At 42.8% G+C, this 23393-nt stretch overlaps 1 protein-coding gene across 2 annotated transcripts in view; it reads left to right on the forward strand.

Annotated features, from left to right (window-relative positions):
• Positions 1–23393, forward strand: part of EIF3C (eukaryotic translation initiation factor 3 subunit C) — a 484610-nt gene that overhangs the window by 74786 nt on the left and 386431 nt on the right. For both annotated transcript variants that reach the window (XM_044085060.1, XM_044085061.1), the window contains exons 7-8: positions 2519–2637; positions 3206–3330. In XM_044085060.1, coding sequence (XP_043940995.1) covers positions 2519–2637; positions 3206–3330 — 244 coding nt within the window. The remainder of the gene's footprint in view (positions 1–2518; positions 2638–3205; positions 3331–23393) is intronic.

Raw genomic sequence — 23393 nt, forward strand, 5'->3', positions numbered from 1 at the left:
GATAAGGGGACATGAGAGAGGTCTGTTTATAGATAAAGGGGACATGAGAGAGGTCTGTTTATAGATGAAGGGGACATGAGAGAGGTCTGTTTATAGATGAAGGGGACATGAGAGAGGTCTGTTTATAGATGAAGGGGACATGAGAGAGGTCTGTTTATAGATAAGGGGGCATGAGAGAGGTCTGTTTATAGATAAGGGGGCATGAGAGAGGTCTGTTTATAGATAAGGGGGCATGAGAGAGGTCTGTTTATAGGTAAAGGGGGCATGAGAGAGGTCTGTTTATAGATAAAGGGGACATGAGAGAGGTCTGTTTATAGATAAAGGGGACATGAGAGAGGTCTGTTTATAGATAAAGGGGACATGAGAGAGGTCTGTTTATAGATAAAGGGGACATGAGAGAGGTCTGTTTATAGATAAAGGGGACATGAGAGAGGTCTGTTTATAGATAAAGGGGACATGAGAGAGGTCTATTTATAGATAAAAGGGACATGAGAGAGGTGTTTTATGTTGCAGCTAATGAGTTATTGGAGCTGTACAAAACAGGGTAGCTGTAAATACAAAATGGGAGCACACAGCTGCATCAGTGCTGTATTCTTTTCACGTCTGTGTGTTTAGTTTGTGCATGACACTGTATGCATGATCAGGATTGCTTGCATCCTCCCATGCAGAGCAATATATGCATCACTTTAGTAAACTTTTTTTGGGAATGGAGGAAATATAAATGTATGGATGCTCTAGAGTTAGTTTGTGACTTGTTAGTACAAGAACAAGCAAATCTTTTTGTGGTTTTGGCAACCAAGGAAAAGGAACATGATGGAAGGTATCCTCCTAAATCATGACTTCTCAATGCCTACTTAACAAGGGGCACTCGTGTTTAAGCAGTGATTGTGGTGAACATTATTTTACTGTTGATTTTTGAATTTGGTAACCGGGGTAGAGAACTGATCATATTTTCAGTCTCAGCCTTAGGGGAGGGGGAGTAAATACAGTAGATACTATGATATTGCATTTTGTCGTTCAATGTGTATGTATTCACATGTATTGCACACAAAGTGAGCATCACATAATAGGAAGTACTTTGTTTCTTATATGTGCTTGTGCATACTTTGTGGGAATTTGATCCTGAAAGAGGGGTGAAATTTACTATCTGATTCTCTTTTCGAGATACTTAAATGTACAATTGGGACTGCTGTTTTGTGTCCAGAGACTTTTGTCTGGTAGTAGCCCTATATTAGTTAGGGGTGGATGGTGGAAATAGGTGTAACTCATGCCTAGTTGCCATTGATTAGTATTACAAAGGGTGGTGTTTTTTTTTCCCCAATTAGATAAATGATTTGTTTTTGGCTTTGCTTTGTACCACAAAGGATTGGAAGTGAGGTGTTGAGACGATTGCCATTGTTTTGAAAATTTGGCCTTATTCTTGTGGTAGTTGAATTTGTCTTGACAAGTAATACTTAAAAAATAGTGTTGGGAGTGTCATGAGGTTAATTGCCTACAGCAATAAGAGCTACTTGTAGAAATCAATACATTAGACATAGATGGGGTGAAAACTGGGCTGTTAATGTAAATTGACTTGTAGCTAGCACCACCATTCAAAGCCACGGTGAGGTTATATGATTTAACCGGAAAAGCTGAGTAAGGGCAGCAAGTGATGGGGTATATGGAAAGTGGATGTTCTTCAAAAATGTACAGTACAATGGAATTGAGAAAAAAGGGAAAATGTGAAATGTTTTTGTAACATGCAGTTAACAGGGAGATCAGATTATCAGTCTTTTGTATAAATTCTGTCTTGTTAACCTTGTTTAGTAATGGGTTGGGGGAAAATGTATGCTCTTTGTGAAGTTTTTTTCCATGGAATGTGGACTTGTTTCAGTTGAACAACTTTCAACAGATATCCTTCTGCAGACTTAGCTGGTCACACTTGATAGACTTTTCCATATGCATTCTGCCCAGGTTTTCATTACCTAAGTCAGGATCATAATGGCTCTACAGAGATTGCTGTGAAGACTTACATTTGGAGAAACCAATATGTCCTTTTTCCCTAATATTTTGTTCACGTTAAGGGGTGTGGTAGTTAAACCCCCGTGACGGGGTGTAGAGGGCTTGCTGCCATGCAAAAACCTCTGTTTTAGGTTCACTGAACTGTTCTTCTGGGAGGAAGTATTTTGGAGCTTTGGACTTGAAATTACTTTTGACAAGGCCACATGAATCTCACCTTTTGTTCTTCTAAGCACTGTATACATCTCCCCGCCTGGGTCAATGTCCACACCGAATCTCACATTTTGTTCTCTTAATCATTGTGTGCATGTCCCTGGGTCACTGTCAGTGCTTATGCCCTGATCTTGTGTGGACCTGCAGCTCTTGCTGATTTTATAAAAAAAAAAAAAAAAAACATCCCATTGCCCATGGTACAATGTCCTCAGCGTACCAGATCTCTCCTATTTATTGCCTGAATATTTGATTGCATTGATGCGCATTAACATTGCTGTTCATGTAGTAAGTTTTGTCCTTATTTCAGAATCATCCGGTGATGAAGATGATGATATGGGAATAAGTGCCAGCAGTTTCCTGAAGAAGAAAGTTGAGCCTCCAGTCAGTGATATGAAAAGCAAGTTTCTGAAGACTGCCAAGGAAGAGGTACAATTCAGTTTTGTTGGAAGAGCCGTGACACTAAAGCTGGGAGAAGAATATGTAGCAGAAGCTTGCTGCTTCATGGGAATGTTTGGGAGACGTTTGGAAGGGTGGCTAATTTATTCTGTGTATTTGCCAGACTTGCAGGGACTGGTGAAGGGCACCCCAACACTTGGCTGTCAGCTGTCTTGGTTTACCAGGCTTTCCTTTTAGTGTTCACCACTCATGTAGCTTTCTGTGCTCATCCAAAGCTAAGTTCTTCTGCAGTATTTCAGTTTATGACCACTCAGCATGGAAATGTGTCCCATGTGGTTTGAGGCATTACCTCATTGTTTTCACTGGAGCTAAAAAGAGAGTTCCGTTCTGTTAAGGATTCATTTAGTTCATTGATGCATGTGTATAGGCATTTTTTATATTGTCCTAGTTTTATACATTGAGAAATTGGAGAGCCAACTCAAAGTCCGATTACAGTAAATTGCTCCATTGCAGATCTTATGATGCATCTGTCTGGTTGTCTTCATAAGTCTACTTTTTCCAATTTTTTATATATGCATTTTTTTGTCAATGCCTTTAGGATGAGGATGAAGAGGAAGAATCTGATGATGATGAAGACTGGGGTGAAGATTCAGATGAGTCTGACTCTGAGTCAAATGAAGATGATACCAAGTACACCTCCTTGGCTGCTAAGTTCTTAAAGAAGTAAGTGTGTGTGCAGTTATTCTTCCTGTTCAGAATGCTGTCTGGAAACTGAAAAGAGTTGGTGCTCTTGTCTAATATCCAATTTGCTTCACACTATCATTAATATTTGTGAATTTGCTGCTGTGATATAGAAGGTTATTTCAAGTGAAGTTGAGTGGTGGTGTACAGGGCATCTGAGAAACAGCACCCCCGACTTCTTACCCCCTATTGCCAGTTAGTCCTCCTTTTTATTTCCCTGTGGGAGGAGATCTGCTCACAGGATGCATGTTTTTTGTTTTCTCTTTTTGCCTTACTATGTTCCACAGTGGCTGACATGTACACACATCACCATAAGGGTCCACATGCCTTCTCTTGAGTGGGCACTTCTCTATACATGCTCCATGAAGGCTACCATTTGAACACAGCTCAGCAGCACCAAATGTTCGTGGTCTGTACACTGCATGCCATACATCTTGTTTTCCAGTAGATACTAATATTGCAGCATGTCCAACCCCCACCTTAGGCTGGGCAAGCTGGCTTCAGCCACCTCCACCATTCCTCACAAGGCTTTTCTAGTGCTTAAGCCTCTAATCAATTACAGGTTGTGTAGGTTGAAGTTGAGGTTTTTTATTTTATCTGTATTTGTTATCTGGGGTATAGCACTGATGCATAGACTTTTTTCAGACTTTTAGTCCATAAACATTGTCTGGTTAAGTGACTTGCTGAAAGTCATGCAATAGGCAAATGGAGGCTAAGGGAAAGAAACTCTGGACCCTAGGAAACCGCTAGTTAACATAGCAGTTCACAGGCATCATTGACACTATACACTGGCTTTTGCCCTTCATTCTTCTGTAGAATGAAGAGAGCCAGACTGTGTTATCAGGCTGACATATTTCAAGAAAAAGATCAGAATTATCTTTATTTTTATTATTGTTAACAAAATTTTGGGTATATAGCAGGCAAAAAACCGAAACAATAAGGGAGAAAATGAAAATCTTGATTATGTACTTCACAGCTTTGTCAGAAACCTCAAAGGCAGTACACAGCAGTGTGCTGAACTAATTGCAAATAGAGGCACCTGTACTGAGCTGAAGGATACCCCAGATGTTCTTTGTGTTTCACTGTTGCAGTCATCACATTTGGGTTATCTACCTGCAGGTAGTCTTCAGCCGGCCTGAATACCAGAGTCTTCAGATTTCTGCGTCGGATGCTGTCGCTTCCATGACGTCAGGTTGTCAGGGGTATAAAACATGCAGCCAACGCCATTACATCAGTCTTTCTTGCCGTGCGGTGCCCGAAGCAGAAGCAGTTCGCAAATGCCTGTCGGCCAACTCCTGATATTTTCGTTTTCGAGTTTCAGGCCTGAAGTCTTCAAAAAGATAAGTACCCCATTGGGGAAACTTTTTTTCTTGTCCTAACTGATGTCAGAAAAAAATAACAATTGTCTTGCCTGTGGAAAGCAAATACCTCATAGAGATTTTCATTCTTACTGCATCACCTGTTTAGGCCCAAACCACAGCGTTCCTCACTGTCGGTTTTGTGCCTTGTTCAACACCCTAACTGTTTGTCGTCTGGCTATTTTTGTAGCTAAATACTTTTGTTCTCAATCTCTGTACTCTGAAATGGCTTCGTTAAGCCATCCGACTACCGATCATCTGAAAAAACGTAAGGATAAAGACAGACTACATAGGTCCAAAACTGCCAAAGACGCTTCCAATAAGCTAGTTGCTAGTCTGCCGGTACTCAGTGAGGTGCTTCCGCAGCCCCTGATACCCGCTACTACAGATTCGCAGGCCTCTACTGAGACCCATTTGAAGTCCCGTATGCCACGAGATGCTTTTTCGGCTATGGAACCTGCGGATGTCTCTACTTTGGATGGGTCTAGAGCCGCTGTGCAGGCACCGGCTTCTGAGGATGTATTCAGGCCTACCAATTTTCATATTAAACCGACTTTGTTTCAAGCTAAGAGTACCGAATTCCTCAGGACTAAAGCTCGCACTACGCCTAGAAAACAGACGACCAAACCGCATTCCCAGGCCATTATACCACAAAAACAAATGATTAGAATGGCTGAAAGACCTTATTGCCTTAATTAGGGGAAGCCAGCCTTCCCCCTCTGAGACCTAGAACTGATTTTTTTTTTCTGATTCTTCTGATCAATAATCTGATATCTCTGTTCCTTCTGACTACCAGGATTTACCCTTATCTACTTATGAGGATTCTGATGCAGAGGATTCCATTCCCTCTGCTTCCCCTCCAAAAGATTTTTCTTTTGGTGAAACCTTGCATACCCTTAGGGAGAATTTCCGCTGGGAAAGCCAGGGCTATTCTGACTCCAAAAAGAGACTTAGGGAATTTTTACTCTTGCCTCAACACAGACCTCTAGCTATCCCTCCTGTTCTGCAGTTTGTAGATGGCTTTCTTGGAATCCAGCCTTACCCCTGACACTTTGCCTCCAGCTCCCAGGAAACCGGACAGGTACTACAGAGTACCTGACTCTCTCAAATTCTTCTTCAGGAATCCTACTGGGGATCCAGAGACCATTTCCCAAGGACCAAAAGGCATTAAGGCTACTACTGCCAAAAATCCAACCCCTTCTGAAGAGAATCTAGAGCTTTAGACAGATGGGGTAAGAAGGTATACACTTCTGCTACTTTGGCCATTAGGGCTTTAAATTGCCAGTTTCATATGTTAAAGTATCAGCAGCATATTATGGGACTACTTAAACAGAAAATGATGTTGATTCCTGACTGTGCTGAACACAAAGATTTGCAAGAGTTAATGCATTCTGCTGAACAAGTTGGTAAACATACTTTGCATTGTGGTTTTGATGCTTTAGAAGCATCTTGCAGGGCTGCTGTCACTGGATCTGTACTTAGAAGGCATGCTTGGCTTATGGAACAAAACTTGCCAGGTCATGTTAAAACTAAATTACTGGATGCACGCTTAAACCAAGACCGCCTTTTTGGCAACAAAGCAGAAGTCCTCTAAAGGATGGAGGAAAAAGCTAAATCTATGCAAACTATTAAAGATTTCTTACAAGTACAGCCTCCAAGATTCAGTAGGCATTGGCCTTCAAAGAACTGGTCTTTTCCAGTCCCTTCCAGGCCTTCTCAGTCCAAACCCGGGAGCAGCAGACCACCAAGACTTCAGTCGCCGGCTATGCACAGATCTAGGCAGTGGGGGGCTCCCACTTCCAAAGCAGGGAGTAGTAAGCCAGCCCCTATGGAAAAATGGCACAATAACTTATCCTGAACTCTTCCAAGCCCTGCTCAACTACTTGCTTCCTTAGGAGGAAAACTTGCCCTGCATGCAAAAAACTGGGAACTGATTACCCAGGACAAATATAGTTTCCCTAGGATACAGATTCCACTTCCACTCACTCCCAACCCCAAGTGGATGGCCAGACCTCCCCCAAAATCAGTGAGCGGAGGCCCAAAAACAAGTGCTGTCTCTCCTTAGTATCAGGGTATTCAGCCTGTCCCAGCAGAAGAAAGGGGACAAGGCTTTTATTCAAGACTGTCCCTGGTTCCCAGAAAAGAAAACTCCTGGCATCCTATACTGGACTTGTCTATTCTCAACACCTTTTTGGTGGTTCCAAAATTCAAAAATGCTAACTCTTCAACAGCTTCTTCCTATGCTAGCCAAGGATGCCTGGCTGGCAGTCCTAGACTTAAAAGAAGCTTACCTGCACCTGTAAGGGAATCCTGCAGACAATGCCTACGTTTCAGGGCAGGCTCCATGCACTGTCAGTTCTCTGCACTTCCCTTTAGCTTATCTACTGCGCTCAGGGTATTCACAAAGTGCCTAGCTCCAGCCATTGCATTTTTCAGGCAAAGAAATTCAGATTTACCCATACTTGGTCGATTGCAGAAAGTCAGGACTTGCTACTACAACACCTGGCATTTGTAAAGAGACTTCTGACCTCACTGGGGTACACCATCAATGAAAAGAAATCACACCTAGTACTCTGCCAACAGATTGTATTCCTGGGAGCAAGCTTGAACACAACTTCCCAGATGGCATTCCTCACTCCGTAGAAACAAGTTTGACAACCTACTTCAACATACTGGCCACAAAAACCCAGCTATCTGCAAGGAAAATCCTGCAAGCCCTGGGATTCATGGCCTCTTGCATTCTGTTAATTCCATATGCAAGACTGCATACAAGGAATCTCCAATGGTATCTAAAAAGTCTATGGTGTCAACATTCTCAGGACCTAGAAACAATGATTCCTATTCCTTGTCTAAGGGCAGAGTTCCTTTGGTAGGCAGAGGCCTGCTACCACAAAAAGGGACTCTTTCACTCGACCCCCCTGCCGCCCAAACCCTAACAGAAGCATCAGACTGTGCATGGGGGGCTCACATAGCAGGGCAGTGCATTCAAGGCAACTGGAACCCAAAACAGATGCACCTGCATATCAATCGAAAAGAAATGTTAGCTGTACAGAATGCTCTGACAGCCTTCAAAGACCTTATTCTTCCAGGACAGCTATTGGTAAAGACGGACAACACCACAGTTATGTGGTACATAAACAAGCAGGGGGGGGGCCCATTCCTACCCACTCTGCAGACTAGCTATGGCTCTGTGGAACACAGCCTTGAGCTACAAAGTGGACCTGCAAGCTCAGTTCCTGCCAGGCAAACTAAATTCACTGGCAGACGACTTAAGCAGAAATCTCATGGACCCACATGAATGGAAACTGGAACCCAAAATATTCAAGCTCTTGAGGAACAAATGGGGGACACCAGAGGTAGACCCGTTTGCCTCCCCTCAGAACTACCAATTGAACAAATTCTGCACCAGAACTCCCCACAGTCAAGGATGCCCTGTCCTTTACCTGGGAAAGACTCTCAATTTATGCCTTTCCCCCTCTACCTGTCCTTTCGAAGCTTCTACTAAAGATCAAGCAGGACAAGCCAAGTACAATCCTTATTGCCACAGACTGGCCACGCCAACACTGGTGTACCCCCTTTTGCACAGTCTGACAGTGCTGTAGCTATGGCACCTGGCTTAGACCCCTTCCCTGCTGTCCCAACAGGCGGGCCAGATTCTGCACCCTCAGCTTCAAACCCTGAACCTTGCAGCCTGGCTAATTCCCTGAGCTCACCTCTAACAACCCTGAGTAAGCAGGTGCTGGATGTCATTCTTGAGGCAAGTAGGCCTAGTACTAGGAAATCCTATTCAGAAAAGTGGAAAAGCTACTGTTCCTGGAGCCAGGCTCAGGGGATGGGCACAACGGTGCCCAGCTTACCTCATATTCTAGATTAACAGAAATTCTTCACAAGGGTCTGTCTTTCTCTTCCATTAAGATTCATGCCTCTGCCATTTCCGCACATTATAATACTAAGCCAGCCCTCTTCTCTTATCCCCTGCTAAAACAATTCCTTAGAGGGGCCAAAAATATAAGATCCCTCAGGAGAGCTCCCACTCCTGGTACAGCGGTAGCATTGTTGCCTCACAGCAGGAGGTTCTCCTGTTCGATTCTCGGCTGGAGTGCCTTCTGTGTGGAGTCTGCATGTCCTCCCCCCAGTCGAGTGGCCTCCGAAAGACATGCGTGAATGGGCATGCCTTCGCTGAAGGTTGGCCATCGGGCTGGCAACTCCGCACTATAAAAATCTACTGCCAATCATTAGTGGACCAGAGTTCCACTGTGATGACCCTTAACCGGGAAAAGCCGAAACAACAAGCAAAAGGAGAGCTCCCACTCCAGCCTGAGACCTTAACTTTGTATTGGAAAAACTCACCCCCCCCCCCACCCCACCCCACCCCTTGAACCAGCTGCTACAGCAGATTTGAAATTCCTTTCTTGGAAAACAGCCTTACTTCTAGCCAGCACTTCTGCAAGAAGAGTGTCTGAACTGCAGGCCCTCATGATAGTGGAACCCTTCATTATCTTCCATGCGGACAGGGTTTCTCTTAGGACTAATCCATCCTTTATGTCCAAGGTGGTGTCTAGTGTGGCTCTAGACCAGTCCATTCATTTGCCTTCTTTTTTCCCTAATCCTCAAAATAAGGGGGAAAGGATACTGCGTTCTCTGGACGTGCACATACAGCTTAGATTCTACTTGGACAGAACTAAGCCTCTCAGAAAATCTGACCAGCTGCTAGTTAGCTTTGCTGCAGAGGCATAGGGGAAGGCCATTCCTTTTCCAGATGGATAGCCCTTTGCATCCATTTCTGCTACAAACACCATGGAAAACCTACCCCACAGGGGATAAGATCACATTCCACTAGGGCTGTATGTACCTCTATCGCATTTCTCAGAGGAATCCCTGCCAAGGACATCCTGGAAGCTGCTACCTGGAGCTCTGTACATACTTTCACCAAGCCTTACCACCTGCCTATCTTTTCTAAATCCAGAGCTGGATTTGCCACAGCAGTCTTACAAGGCCTGGTTGCTAGCCCTAATGCTCTTTTAACTGCATCCACCCTTCCTTAGCTTTGGGAATAAACCCAAATGTGATGACTGCAACAGTGAAACTTGAACATAGTACAGTTGTGCACACTTGCCATAAATGTAGATATTCGAGTGTATTCACTGTTGCAGTCCTGGTTACCCTCCCTCCAGCCCCATAACTTCTCTTGTCTCTACCTTTCCTTCTTGTTTGGCATATATTATATCACGTGTATTTGCTTTTTGCTGGGGGTGTCCCATACCATATAATTGCTTCCTGTTGTGGGGACACCTGACATCTGGGGCAAGACAAACTGATGTAATGGCATCGGCTGCATGTTTTATACACCTGACGTCATGGAAGAAGCGACAGCATCCTATGCAGAAATCCGAAGACTCTGGTATTCAGGCTGGCTGAGGGCTACCTGCAGGCAGATAACCCAAATGTGATGACTGCAACAGTGAATACACTCTAACATCTACATTTATGGTAAGTGTACACAACTGTAGTTTTCTTCCCCTGATAACTTTCAGTAAATACCCCCAACCACAGCTTCCCCCAGCTATCACTAGGGAACATGTCCTCAGTGTACTCTCCATGGCCAAAAGCATTTCCTCATTGGGATCAGACAGTATTCCAGGATATGTTAACTTAGGTTATGTTTCATTCTGTTAATAGAGGCTACCGGAAAAAGCACCATTTGCTTGTAGCTTTCAGACAGGCTTTGTGCCAAGAGAATGTTGGACTGCAACGGTTATTTCTTGCACAAAGGTGGGCCATCCACAGACCCAGAAAACCACCAACGTATAAACCTTGACTACTCTCATGCAAGGTCAAGGAAAGAGCAATCCTGGATATGTCCAGTAATGACATAGGAAACCTTCAGACACTGGATCCAACCCAGTTTGGTTTTCTCAAGCGGAGGTAATACCTGCAAATCCTAGTGGACTTTGAGAATGTCGCTAAAGCAATGGATGAGAGCAAAAAAGTACATATTGCCTACCTTGACCTGTCCAAAACAGTCGAAGTAATACCCCACTCAGGCATTGCGAACAAGCTCACAAAATTGTGTTAACCTCTATATCACCTGCTGCAGAGCCAGCTGACTAACTGATAGGGACACAGTCAGGATAGGTGAGTCTACCTCCACAGAAAAAGGCCAGTCATTACTGCAGTCCCCCAGGGCTTGATGCTGGAGCCACTCCTTTTTTGGTACCTGTATCTCTGAAGTCAAGGCCATTGACAAATGACTCTAATTGACCCAGTTTGCAGACTGTTGCAAACTAGGTGCAGTCATAGAATCTCTGAAAGAGATAAACATCCTGCAAGAAGACCTGACACAGACTAATAACTGGGTTCAGAGTCGTGGTCTGAAGCTAAATGCCAGAAAATGCATAGTAGTATATTTTGGAAAGACAAAACATTTGAAAATTACTGTGTTGTTAATATACCCTTAAGAACTGACCCTGTGGTCAGGGATTTGGTAATACATAGATGGTAATTTGCCTGTGACCATGTATCTGCTGTAGTAAAGGAACAGTTTTATGTTGCACAACTTGTATGCAAGGGTATGGCATCCAGCTTCAGAGATGGTTATTCTGTTGTACTCTGCCCTCAGACCAGTCGCAGCATACAGTGCCCCCCTTTGATATGTACCTGACCAAGCATATGCTGCAAGTGTAGCATCCCCAGTGGTTCCTCACAAAGAGTTCATGGTGTAGACATACTTGTGCACACTGCCTCAAAGCTCCTTGTAGTGCGTCTCCTGCAGACTGCTGAGAGGTGGTCTATGCCTGGCCTTCAAAGCATCCTCTGATCCAGCCCTTGTAGACCTGTTGCACATCAGCAAAACAAAGGCCATTGGAAACACCAAATCTGGGGACCTAAACATAGTCCGTATTATAAATAAGATGTGTTGGGGAGGCAAGAATGTGTTTAAAACTACCGCTCCCCTGGAACAGGCTTCCCATCCACATGAAGCAGAGTTCCTCCCTGCACTTATTCAAGTGCAACTTGGACCAATAGATGGGGAATTGTAAATTTCCCCTAGTTTGCCACCTATGTCACTGCTAAAGAGGAAGCTTGTAAAAGCTCAATCACCATACTCGAGCTATACCCTGAGTAAAATGAGTGGTATGAAAATCTGTCCATTACATTTGGGAAGCATGAATAGGCTTAAAAAGGCCTTTTTCAGCTGTTGGCGTATTAGTTACCTATGAACTAGACCATCTTAATCCAGCTGAAGCTGTACTAAAGCTTGTCTCATTAGCACAGTGGTATAATCACTTGAGTGGGGAACAAATCTGTGTGTGGCTGTCAGCAAGAATCTCTCCTCAACCCATTCTGTCAGTTTTCTGCCATGTTTCCATTTGATATTCGGCTGACATGATGCGATTAAAGTCTCTTGTGAGAGTATCCATGTAGTTCATCCATGAGATCCATCTACAGTGGATATAAAAAGTGTACACACCTCTGTTAAAATGCCAGGTTTTTGTGACATAAAAAATGAGACCACAATAAATCATTTCAAAACTTTTCCCACCTTTACAATTCAATTGAAAAACAAATCTGTTGGGGGGAAAATATAAAAAATCTACAATACGCTGGTTGCATAAATGTGCACACCCTTAAACTAATACTTTGTTGAAGCACCTTTTGCTTTAATTGCAACATTCAGTCTTCTTGGGTACACACCTGCCATCAATTAAAGAGACTCTTATTAACCCTAAATAAAGTTCAGCTGTCCTAGTAGGATTTTTCTGACATTTACTCAGTTGTCTGCTACAGCAAAAGCCATGGTTCGCAGAAAGCTTGCAAAGCATCAAAGGGATCCTGTTGAAAGGTATCAGTCTGGAGAAGGGTACAAAAAATTTCCATTGCATTGGATATACCATGGAACACAGTGAAGACTGTTATCAAACAGTGGAGAAAATATGAGACAACAGTGATGTTGCAAATAACTGGATGTCCCTCCAAAATTGATGAAAAGACAAGACGAAAACTAGTCAGGGAGGCTGTCGAGACCTACAGCAACACTGAAAGAGCTGCAGGAATTTCTGGCAAGTACTGGTTGTGTACTACATGTGACAACAATCTCCCGTATTCTCCATGTCTGGCCTATGGGGTAGGGTAGCAAGATGGAAGCCTTTTTTTTACACAGAAAAACATCCAGGCCCGGATAAAATTTGCAAAACAATACAGCAAGTCTCCCAAAAGCATGTGGGAAAATGTGTTATGGTTTGATGAGACCAAGGTTGAAATTTTTGGCCACAATTCCAAAAGGTACATTTGCCGCAAAAACAACACACTTCGCATCACCAGAAGAACACCACCCCCATGGTGAAGCATGGTGGTGGCAGTGTCATGCTTTGTGGTTGCTTTTCTTCTGCTGGAACTGGGGCTTTAGTCAAGGTGGAGGGAATTATGAACAGTTCCGAATACCAGTCACTTTTGGCCCAAAACATTCAGGCATCTGCCAGAAAGCTGAAGAGGAATTTCACCTTTCAACAAGACAATGACCCCAAGCATACATCCAAATCAACAAAAGAATGGCTTTACCAGAAGAAAATTCAAGTTGTTTTAGTCTGGCCCAGCCAGAGCCCAGACCTAAATCCAGTAGAACATCTGTGGGGTGACCTGAAGAGGGCTATGCACAAGAGGAGATTGCCTTGCAATCTGACAGATTTGGAGAAATTTTGCAAGGAAGAATGGGCAAATATTGCCAAGTTAATATGTACCATGCTGATAGACTCCTACCCAAGAAGACTGAATGCTGTAATTAAATCAAAAGGTGCCTCAACAAAGTATTAGTTTAAGGGTGTGTACACCTATGCAGCCAGCTTATTGTACGTTTTTTGTTATATTTTTCCCCAAACAGATTTGTTTATTTTTCAATTGAATTGTACAGGTTATAGGTCACATTAAAGATGGGAAAAGTTTTGAAATGATTTATTGTGGGCTGATTTTTTTTTATCACAAAACCTGGCATTTTAACAGGGATGTGTACACTTTTTGTATCCACTGGTATTTAGTTGGTACATTCATGTTAGACTACAGTCTGTGCAGCCTTTCAGCTAATTTTTTCCACAATTCCCCATGATCTGCCCCCCATGAGAGAGCATTGTCCAACATAGTTTTCTCTTTCAAGGGTATCCTGAATTACAGTGCATCTGTTGCACGTTTTCAAACAACTTGTATAGAAACTCATGAATGTCTTGTTTAAAAGATGCCAGTTTATAGAATTCCAAAAAATATGCATCCAGTTTCATTCCTTTCTGCTACGTGTCATGCGCAGACCCATCCCTCTGATCCAGCATAAGTTGGATTTTAGCTTGGGTGGTGGTTTAAAAAATAACTTATTTATATACACATGTACAAATTTCCAGAGAAGTACACAATGTTTTCTGAACGTGTTTGCATGCTGAATAAGCACACATTTGCTCCATATTGCACACTTGCTACTTTTCCCTAGATCTCACTCAACATGTCTGTGATGTTTTCCTGTTGACTAAATTGTTTTATGAGCTCTAACCTTTTGATATTGGGTTGTTGCCCTCCATCTTCCAGTAGTAGTTGCCACCAGTGGCAGCTGTTCTGTTTGTCCAGTAAATATTTTCAGTTTTGTGTTAATGAAAAGATCCAAATATTAATGCTCTAAACATTGTACAGACCTAGCTGTCAAGCAAGGAGGGAAGCCCCCATTCATTTCATGCCTTAATTGGTTCCATTGTATTAGAATTTCGAAACTGTCTATCCAATCTGCCTGTATGTTCTGCATCCCTGTTGTAGCCTATTGGAGCCAGAAGTGGTCCCATTTTATTTGTAGAACCCTCCTCGTGCCTCATTCTCTGGACTTCTAACCCAGTTATCTCATTCCTCACTAGCTCTAGCAATCTCTCCTTTACACCCCCAGATTTCTCTGATTTTGCTGGCAGCATTTGCAGAACCTAAGGGCATCCAGGAGAAGCAGGTATTGCTGTCATGTTGAGGCAGGGGATTATTTTGTTTAAAGTCTAGCTTGTTACTCCCCCATTCCTTATGAATTGCATGGCTTGTCAGAGGTTCAGGTGTGCAGTGGGGATAGGTGGCTTTATAACCTTGCCTCCACAGCAGCTCATTGAGGTCCAGCATCCTTTCGTCTCTTTGGACCATGCTGCCCATATGATGGCATCTCCAGCCTCAACCAGGGATTATTGCATGGAGTTCCCACACAGCCCCCTCCCTTCCCAGGAGTGCCCATTCCTCCCTACCAGTTCCTCAGTTGCCCAAGTCAGTAATTTAAACTGAGTCACCATGGCCTTAGTCAGGGCTTTATCCCAGTATGCCACAACACTTGCAGGTGATCCCAGTTCTTGAATGAAATTGATTTGGGTAGCTTGTGAACTATTGATTTAAAATCTTGAGGGTTCTATAACCAGTTGTATGTAGGCATGACAAGAGTCTCTGTACTCTTTAGCATCCGTTTCCCGATAGGGGTAATGCCTTTCCTTGACCTTATTACTCTGTCCCCAGTTTGGAGTACACATTAATTTCATAGCAACCTGTATGAAGCTTAACAGAGGACCAGTCACTCCACTCTGCCCAGAGATTATGATAAAGTTAAGTTGTGTCATACATCTCTAGGTTTCACTTCATCCCATGTAAAGTTGCCCATAAAATCAAGTGATTTCATAAAGTAACAGGGAGGCTCCATAAAGAAGACTTGAAATACTTAAGCTAATGGTTGTACAAAACAGGATGAGCCTGAACCTTTTAGTCCAAGTCCAGCAAAACTGTCTTCCACTTCTAATTAGATTTTTTAAGCACGCATGTGCGCACATACCCACATTCTTTCTGTCTCTCTCTGTGAGCTGTTAGCCCTTCCAAGTCTGTAATCCCATTTGCTCATTGCAAGAGCAGATTGTATGAGGTTCTTGTCCCATGCAGCCCCCAACATTTTCTCTGTATAGCTGTAAGCGGTTTCCTAATGTCTGTACACTTGCATAAATTAAGAGGTTTATCTGTACTTTTCTGTGTGTGGATGTGCAGCTTCCTGTCCTCTCCATGAAATCTGTGAAGCAGATATTTTTTTGCAGAGCCAAGCACACACCCCTGATCCATTCGCTGCATGAAAGCAAGTTAACATGCAATTTTATATTGTTAATACAGTGATGATAACCATTACTACTAGAATTGGATGAATTATCCAGTTTAACCACTTTATTCCTTTTGAAGACCATCCTGTAAAAATGTTTCACAGGTTATGATCTGTATTTTGCATTTGCTGAATATGACTCTACACAGTGATGCTCTATTTACATTGACAATGCTTATGCATTTTATTGCAAAAGGCACTGCAGCCTTGTTTTTTTAAATAAACACGTGTTATAAATGTTGAGCTTTGATTTGTTACTATATATACAAATGAACTGAGGAGCAGTTTTTTGGAACAGTTTAAAACTTGACGGCAAAATTTGTCTATTTACACAGATTTACAGTGTTGTAGGAAAAATGGATGGTTTATACACTGAAGAATGCTGTTTATATATTAAACCATTTACTGTACAACATACGCTTGCTTGTGCAGAATGTTTTTATATTTTTACATGCATGGGTTGTTATGTGCACTCGGCCCAGTTTACAATCTTAGTATTAAACTGAAGGCTGCTAATTAAACATTACTGAAACATTAAAATGTATTTATGGTATTTTTGTCCCACTACTGTATATGTTGATGGCATCCTAATCACTTGATTACAGTAAAAAGGCAAGGTTTCTTTTAATAATTACTGAATCATTAACACACACCAATTTTTTTCTTGTACCTTTATTTTAGTCACTTCTGCAGTACTGTTTACAAGGTCAGTGTAAAATTGAGAGTGCCTTTTTCCCCTGTAGTATGCAGCATTTTATTGCAGTATTACTGCTTTGTGCTGTGAGAGTGCCTGCTCTTTGACCATTACCCAGACCATGACATTCTGGTGTACACACTTGTTTTATTAGATTACACACAAATTGTGGACCATTGTCTGTTTTGATAATTTTGGGCCATTTCCAGTGACGAAATATTTTTTTCATAAAGCTTCTTCTGTTGCCTTTGCTGTCGTAGTTTTAGTAGGAATTGCATCTACCCATTTTGAAAAGATGTCCACTGCTGCTAGTAGGTATTTGTGCTCTCCCTTTGTTGTCGCCAAGGGAACCTGCATAAGTTATTTGATCTGCATACCATAGCCCATTTACTGGCTGTACTCTGTGTAACTTAGTTTTTTACTTTTAGCATTTACCTGCAAGCAAATTATTGACATGCATGCACAATTGTGCTGTTTTATTACAGTTACCAAATAGGGTTTCTGTAGACTCCTACTTTTTGCTGCACATGAACACTTATTTATGTTTTAGTAACAATAATGTTTTAGAAAAACGGAAGCCGCCTGGCAACCAGTCTTGTTTTCGATCTTGTAAATTTCAGTACCAGTAACAATTTATCTCTCAACATTCCTTGTAACTACCCATCCCAGTCTGGGAAGATCTGAGCGTCCTCTCCTGCCCAGTTGGTGAATCTGGGAATTCTGAGACAATGTTACAATTGCCTCATGTACACGGACAACCCTCTCCTCCTCCCACGTAACACTAACACTTGTGAGAGATGCAGCTATTTAGCCAGACTGGAGGCTGAGCTCTCTCAACTCAGGACTGGCAAGACCAGGCAGGAGGAGAAGGCAACACCACACACCACAATACCAGTCTCACATAACTCAACCACACCACTGAATCAAACACATAAACACACTAAGACATACTCGGAGGCTCTGAGTAAAAATTTACCTAAACAGCAGAGGCCTCCAAAGCAGACACCCAAGCAACTGCAAACTCAATACACCACACAAACAACACATAAACAACAAAATCAGTGTGCAAAGCAGTCACTGCCCTTAAGGCCAAATACAACACCAAACATACTTGTCAAAGGTGACTCCATAGTCAGACACACTGACGTCCCGCTCACCAGACTGAGTAAGGAGAAAGTCACAGTAAGCTGCCTGTCGGGCTAGAATCCGCCACATAACACAAGCACTCAGGTCTCTCACAGCAGGTACAAGTCACGACTCAGTCATTTTCCACGCTGGTGTCAACGACCTGAGACGTACCTCCTTGGACTACATGATCAGAGACACTGAGGAGCTCTCTGATTATGTAGCCCAGGCAGGTATGACCCTGACCTTGAGCAGTATCCTACCTTCACCTAGAATGATGCCACAATACAGTGATAAGATGATCAGCTTTAATAATTGGCTTAAATTCTGGTGTCATTCAAAGGGGATCCAATGTCTGTCTGCCTGGGATGACATGCTGGACAAAGCAGCGTGCCCATGAGGGGCGGCTTGCACCTGTCACCCTAGGCTTCCGGATATTGGCAAAGGCTCTTGCCACCCCATAGTGCCTTTTTAGGCAAGGCTCAAATTCTAAACCTACCACCCTAGAACACAAAAAGGAAAAAACTAAGGGTAATGCTGCTCAATGCCAGAAGTCTCAACCTCAAGATGGAGGCCCTTCTCAGTATGGAGAACATCGATGTCTGTGCTGTGACTGAAACCTGGTTCAAGGCTCCTGAGAGCACCCCAGCACTATCAGGTTTTACCTCATATCATGCGTTCCGCCCCAAAATCCGGACAACACCAAGAAAGGAGGGTGTCCATATTCATCAAGGACACCCACACCTCAAGGTTGCACAATGCATCGGAGACCATCCGGGTGCAATTAACCATAGGCAAGACTGCTCTGCAATTTGTAGCATGTTACAGGCCACCCTCTCAAACTCAGGAACCTCACATGGCCTTCCTGAAAACATTGGAGGGGATAAATGCATCTCCAAACACCATCATACTAGGTGACTTCAACTACCCTAATATAGACTGGGAACACTACTCAAGCCCAGACACTCTAGCCCAAAGGTTCCTGGAGTTCATAAACTCAAATGCCATGGAACAACTAGTCACCATCCCCACAAGAGGAGAAAACATACTTGATCTCATCATCACGAACATGGGATCACAATGTTCAACACCGAAGTATACCCTCACTGGTGAGATCAGATCATAAACTAATCTCGCTGGAGGTCCTCATCCCGCCCCACCTGAAATAAAAAGACCACAGTGAAAAACTTCTCAAAAGCCGACTTCACACTTCTAAAACTAGTGTGGTCTCCTTTAAGGCCCCTGAGCCAGTGGTAAACATTACTCAAACCGCTGAATCACTTACAAATGCCTTCTACTAGCACCTACAGGACTGCATGGATCAGGCAATCCCAAACAAAACTAAGACTCTTTGTACCAAAGGCAAGAGTCCAGTCTGGTGGACCCCAGCCATAAACAAGCTTTACAACAAAAGGAGGAAGCTACTACAAGATAGAGCAAAATCCTTGAAAGGTAAGACACCTTTGATCATTATAAGTAAAAAACTAGGAGCTCTCATAAAATCATCCAAGGCAAATTTTGAGAGAAATATCGCCAAGGACTCAAAAGACAATCATAAGGCCTTTTTTTAGCTATGTTAGAAACCTAGGAGGAAACTCCCAGATATGCTCAGAATTCGTTCAAAATGATGTGAAGATTACTGAACCTACACACATTGCCAACATACTGGCTGACAGGTTCAGTGCAAACTTCTCTCCCCCAAAAGAAGATATCTATACCAGAGGATTGTAGCCCCCAAACATCTCCAACGCCCAGGTGAGAACTGCTCTCCAAGGCGAAAAACACAGCATCCATGGGAACGGATGGTGTCCCCGGCTGTGTGCTCCACGAACTCAATGAGGAATTAAACCCGCAGTTAGGACAGCTGTTTAATCTTAGCCTCACCTCAGGATACGTACCCAAGGAGTGGCGCACGGCCACTGTGGTCCCACTTCACAGGGCGGTGCCTCCACCGACCCTGGAAATTACCATCACATTAGCTTGACAAGCCTTATCTGCAAAGCCATGGAGAGGATCATAATGGAACTCATAAATAAAGACATAGGGAACTTGCAGACTTTGGATCCAACCCAGTTTGGCTTTGTCAAAGGCAGATCATGCCTTTTAAACTTGGTTGACTTTTGAGACGGTCACCAAGGCCATTGATGAGGAAAGGCAGTTCATACAGCCTACCTTGACCTGGCAAAGGCCTTGACACAATACCCCACTCAGGTATCATCGAAAAACTCATCAGCTTGAATGTAAACCCATACATCACAAGATGGGTTGCAAACTGGCTAAGTGACAGAACCCACAGGGTCAGAGTTGCTGGAGCCATGTCAGACTCAAAGCCTGTCACAAGTGGTGTCCCACAGGGCTCAGTCCTGGGTCCACTCTTGTTCGGCATCTACTTTTCTGAAGTACAAGCAAACGCAGGAGGGTTATGGCTGACAAAGTTTGCAGATGACTGCAAACTGGCCGCCATAGCATCTGACACAGATATCCTTCAGAAGGGCCTCACAGAAACGGATAACTGGTGCCAGAGCCATGGCCTAAAGTTAAACGCCAAGAAATGCGTAGTCATACCCTTCGGGAAAAACAAGGTTACCCCTAGCTACCATATAGGTGGCAATCCACTGAGCACAGAAGAAGTCATCAGGGATCTGGGGACCCAGGTTGACAGTAGCCTTTTGTTTGACACTCATGTTGCTAAAGTAGTTAGGAAAACCTTCTACATTGCCCACCTGATCATGAAGGGATTCACATCTAGATCAGTGGAGGTCATCGTCCCCCTGTACTCATCATTCATTAGACCTATGATTGAGTACAATGCCCCATTCGGAATGTATCTGACCCGACACCTGCAGCAGCTGGAAAGGCCCCAAAAGTTCCTCACCAAAAGGATAAAGGGTCTCAAAAATATGTCTTATGCTGCCCGACTGAAAGAACTCCAGCTCTTTTCAGTCTCATACCGCTTGCTCAGAGGTGACCTGTGCCTGACATATAAGGCCATGTCAAACCCAGATTTGATGAATATGCTTCACCTCAAAAAATCTAGATCCCTCAGAACCACAAGGGCGGAGACTTAAACCTTGACACGGTTATTAATAGAACGTGCTGGAGGGACAGATTCATCACCCAGAGACTCCCTATGCTGTGGAACAAAATTCCGGTACATGTGAGGCAGAGCACCTCGCTGGCCTTGTTCAAGAGGAATCTTGACCAATGGATGGGAGATCGCAGATATACCCCAGGGATTACTTCAGTGTCACTGCTTGACAGAGGCACAGCAAAATAATAGGTATAGTTTTATTAAAACTAAAGGGGTGGCGAAAGCCACATAACTATGGGCTAGGCTTATAAATGCCCTTGGGCAGATAGCCTAGTATGAACCTATGAACAAAATCTTAGTTTTCTCCTTCCTGGGCATTCCAGACTCTGTAGACCATAGTACATCCCTTAATCCCGTCAGCACTTTCTTTAGCATCAGTCATCTGTTAATACACTTGCAACTTGATATTGGAATGCAGTCATAAAACACTTAGAATTATAGTATTTGTAATTTACATAACTTTGCATACATTTTAAACTTGGTTTTATTTGTAGTATTATGTACTCAATGCGACCTTATATTGCTAACATTGTTTTTGAATACTGTTTTTTTGCTGGAGTCTCTGCTATTTTTGATGCTGTTATACAATTACAAAATATTGTAAAAAAAAGAGCTATTGACTTAACTAACACACTTGTAAAACTAATGATATTTGCATTATTTACATTTGCTATTGTCTACCTTTTGCTCTTGAGCATTTTAAACAAGTACACTTTAGATGAAAAGAAAATCCATGCATGTCACTCTTGTGACTTTGACTTTACTGCTTTTAACTATTGTCATTTGATTTTTATGCACTAGAACTATTCTGTTTGAAATGGTGATTTTGAAATTATTTAACAGCTTAGCTATGAGTGGCTGCCCCTGCGTGTATGCTCTGTGAACAGCTTGCTACTACAATAGAATGCTGCATACTATGCATACTACAGGGGGAAAGGGCACTCTTTCAATTTTACACTGATTGTGTCAACAGTACTGCAGAAGGGACTAAAACTAAGGTACAAGAAAAAAACATGCTGGTCTGTGTTAATGACTCTGCAATTATTAAAAGACAACCTTGCTTTTTTATTGTCACGTGATTAGGATACCATCAACGTGTATGGTAGTAAGACAAAAGTACTAGAAATACATTTTAATGTTGCAGTAATGTTTAATTAGCAGGCTTCAGTTTTTAATACTAAGTTTGTAAACTGGACTGAGTGTACATTACAACCCATGTATGTACAAATGCAAAAACATTCTATACAAGCAAGCGTATGTTGTTCAGTAAATGGTTTAATATATAAACAGCATTCTTCAGTGTATAAACCATGTCTTCTACAACACTCTCTAAATTTGTGCAAATAGACAATTTCGCCGTCAAGTTTTAAACTGTTCACAGAAATTGCTCCTTCTCCATAGTAAGCTTTTTTTTATGTTTCATTAGATGTCACTAGTTGTATGTCAGCCATGGGAACAGAGTCTCTTGCAGGAAAATGTATTTAACAAACAAGTACTCGTTGGAGATCCAGTCAGTGACTTTTAATTATGCACTCTGTTCTTTGATATCCTGTTGCACTTTGATCCCAAGGGGGATGTTCTAAGTAAAGATTTGATTATTTTTGAAAGCCCAGTTTCTTATCCATAATATTAGATATCATACCCTTCATTACTTCTGTTTCATTCTTAATCTCATCCAGATTTTTATTTGGAAGCAGTTCTAAGTTTGATCAATTGCAACCGTGCCTTTACTGTGTTATTAGTTTTCTCCCATTGCCTGGATCTGTGCAGTTTATTTACTTCCACCTTATCTTCATTTCATCCCACCGCTCTAAATTTTCTGTGGTCAACATCCCTCATTACTGCCTTTTGTATTCGTGTATCACACCACTTCCTAAGTCTCTCCTGCCTTAGATGTTATACTGGCAGATTGTAATGACTAGCCCCTGCAACCCATCCTTTAAGGGAATGATCTGACGCAACAGCTGGATATGTGGCCACTGTGATGCATCCTTTTAAGGGAATGCTCTGATGCAACAGCTGAGTATGTGGCCACTGCGACCCATCCTTTAAGGGGATGATCTGAGACAACAGCTGGATATGTGGCCAGTGCGATGCATCCTTTAAAGGAATGATCTGATAGAACAGCTGGATATGTGACAAGAATGTGAGTGGATCTGTAGCCTTCCTTGGCCGTGGATTATATCTAGAGTAGGTGTGGCTCCAGGTCCTGCCTGATGACACCAGTCCAACCACATTTGTATAAACATGCAAATGGTAACCTAATCACGGAATTGTTGGTGCTGTTGAGCCATCCTTTACCTTTCTCATTTTGACAGCTGTGCCCCAGTTGCACCCCCCCACTCCCCCTGTTTAGCATATGCACACCCATGCCTTCTTGAAGTGCAGCTATCTCTGCCCTTTTTCTTTCTAAATTCATTTTGCGGGTGAACAAGTGGTAGATAAACACCATGTGTTAGTGTTCTACCCATCCTGTAGCCTCGGATTCCTACCTTCCAGAAGGATTGGTTATTATCTGTTAGGGTACAACATTACCTGGACAACGACATTACTACCCCCTTTCCTCACTGCCTGTCATGCTTTAATAAAGGATTTTTCTCTCTCAGCTTGGTTTGCAGTGTTATTGTTAACGGTCCCACCTAT

The sequence above is a fragment of the Protopterus annectens genome, chromosome 10.part0 (assembly GCF_019279795.1).
Source record: "Protopterus annectens isolate FY-2018-M chromosome 10.part0, PAN1.0, whole genome shotgun sequence".
NCBI lineage: Eukaryota > Metazoa > Chordata > Ceratodontiformes > Protopteridae > Protopterus > Protopterus annectens.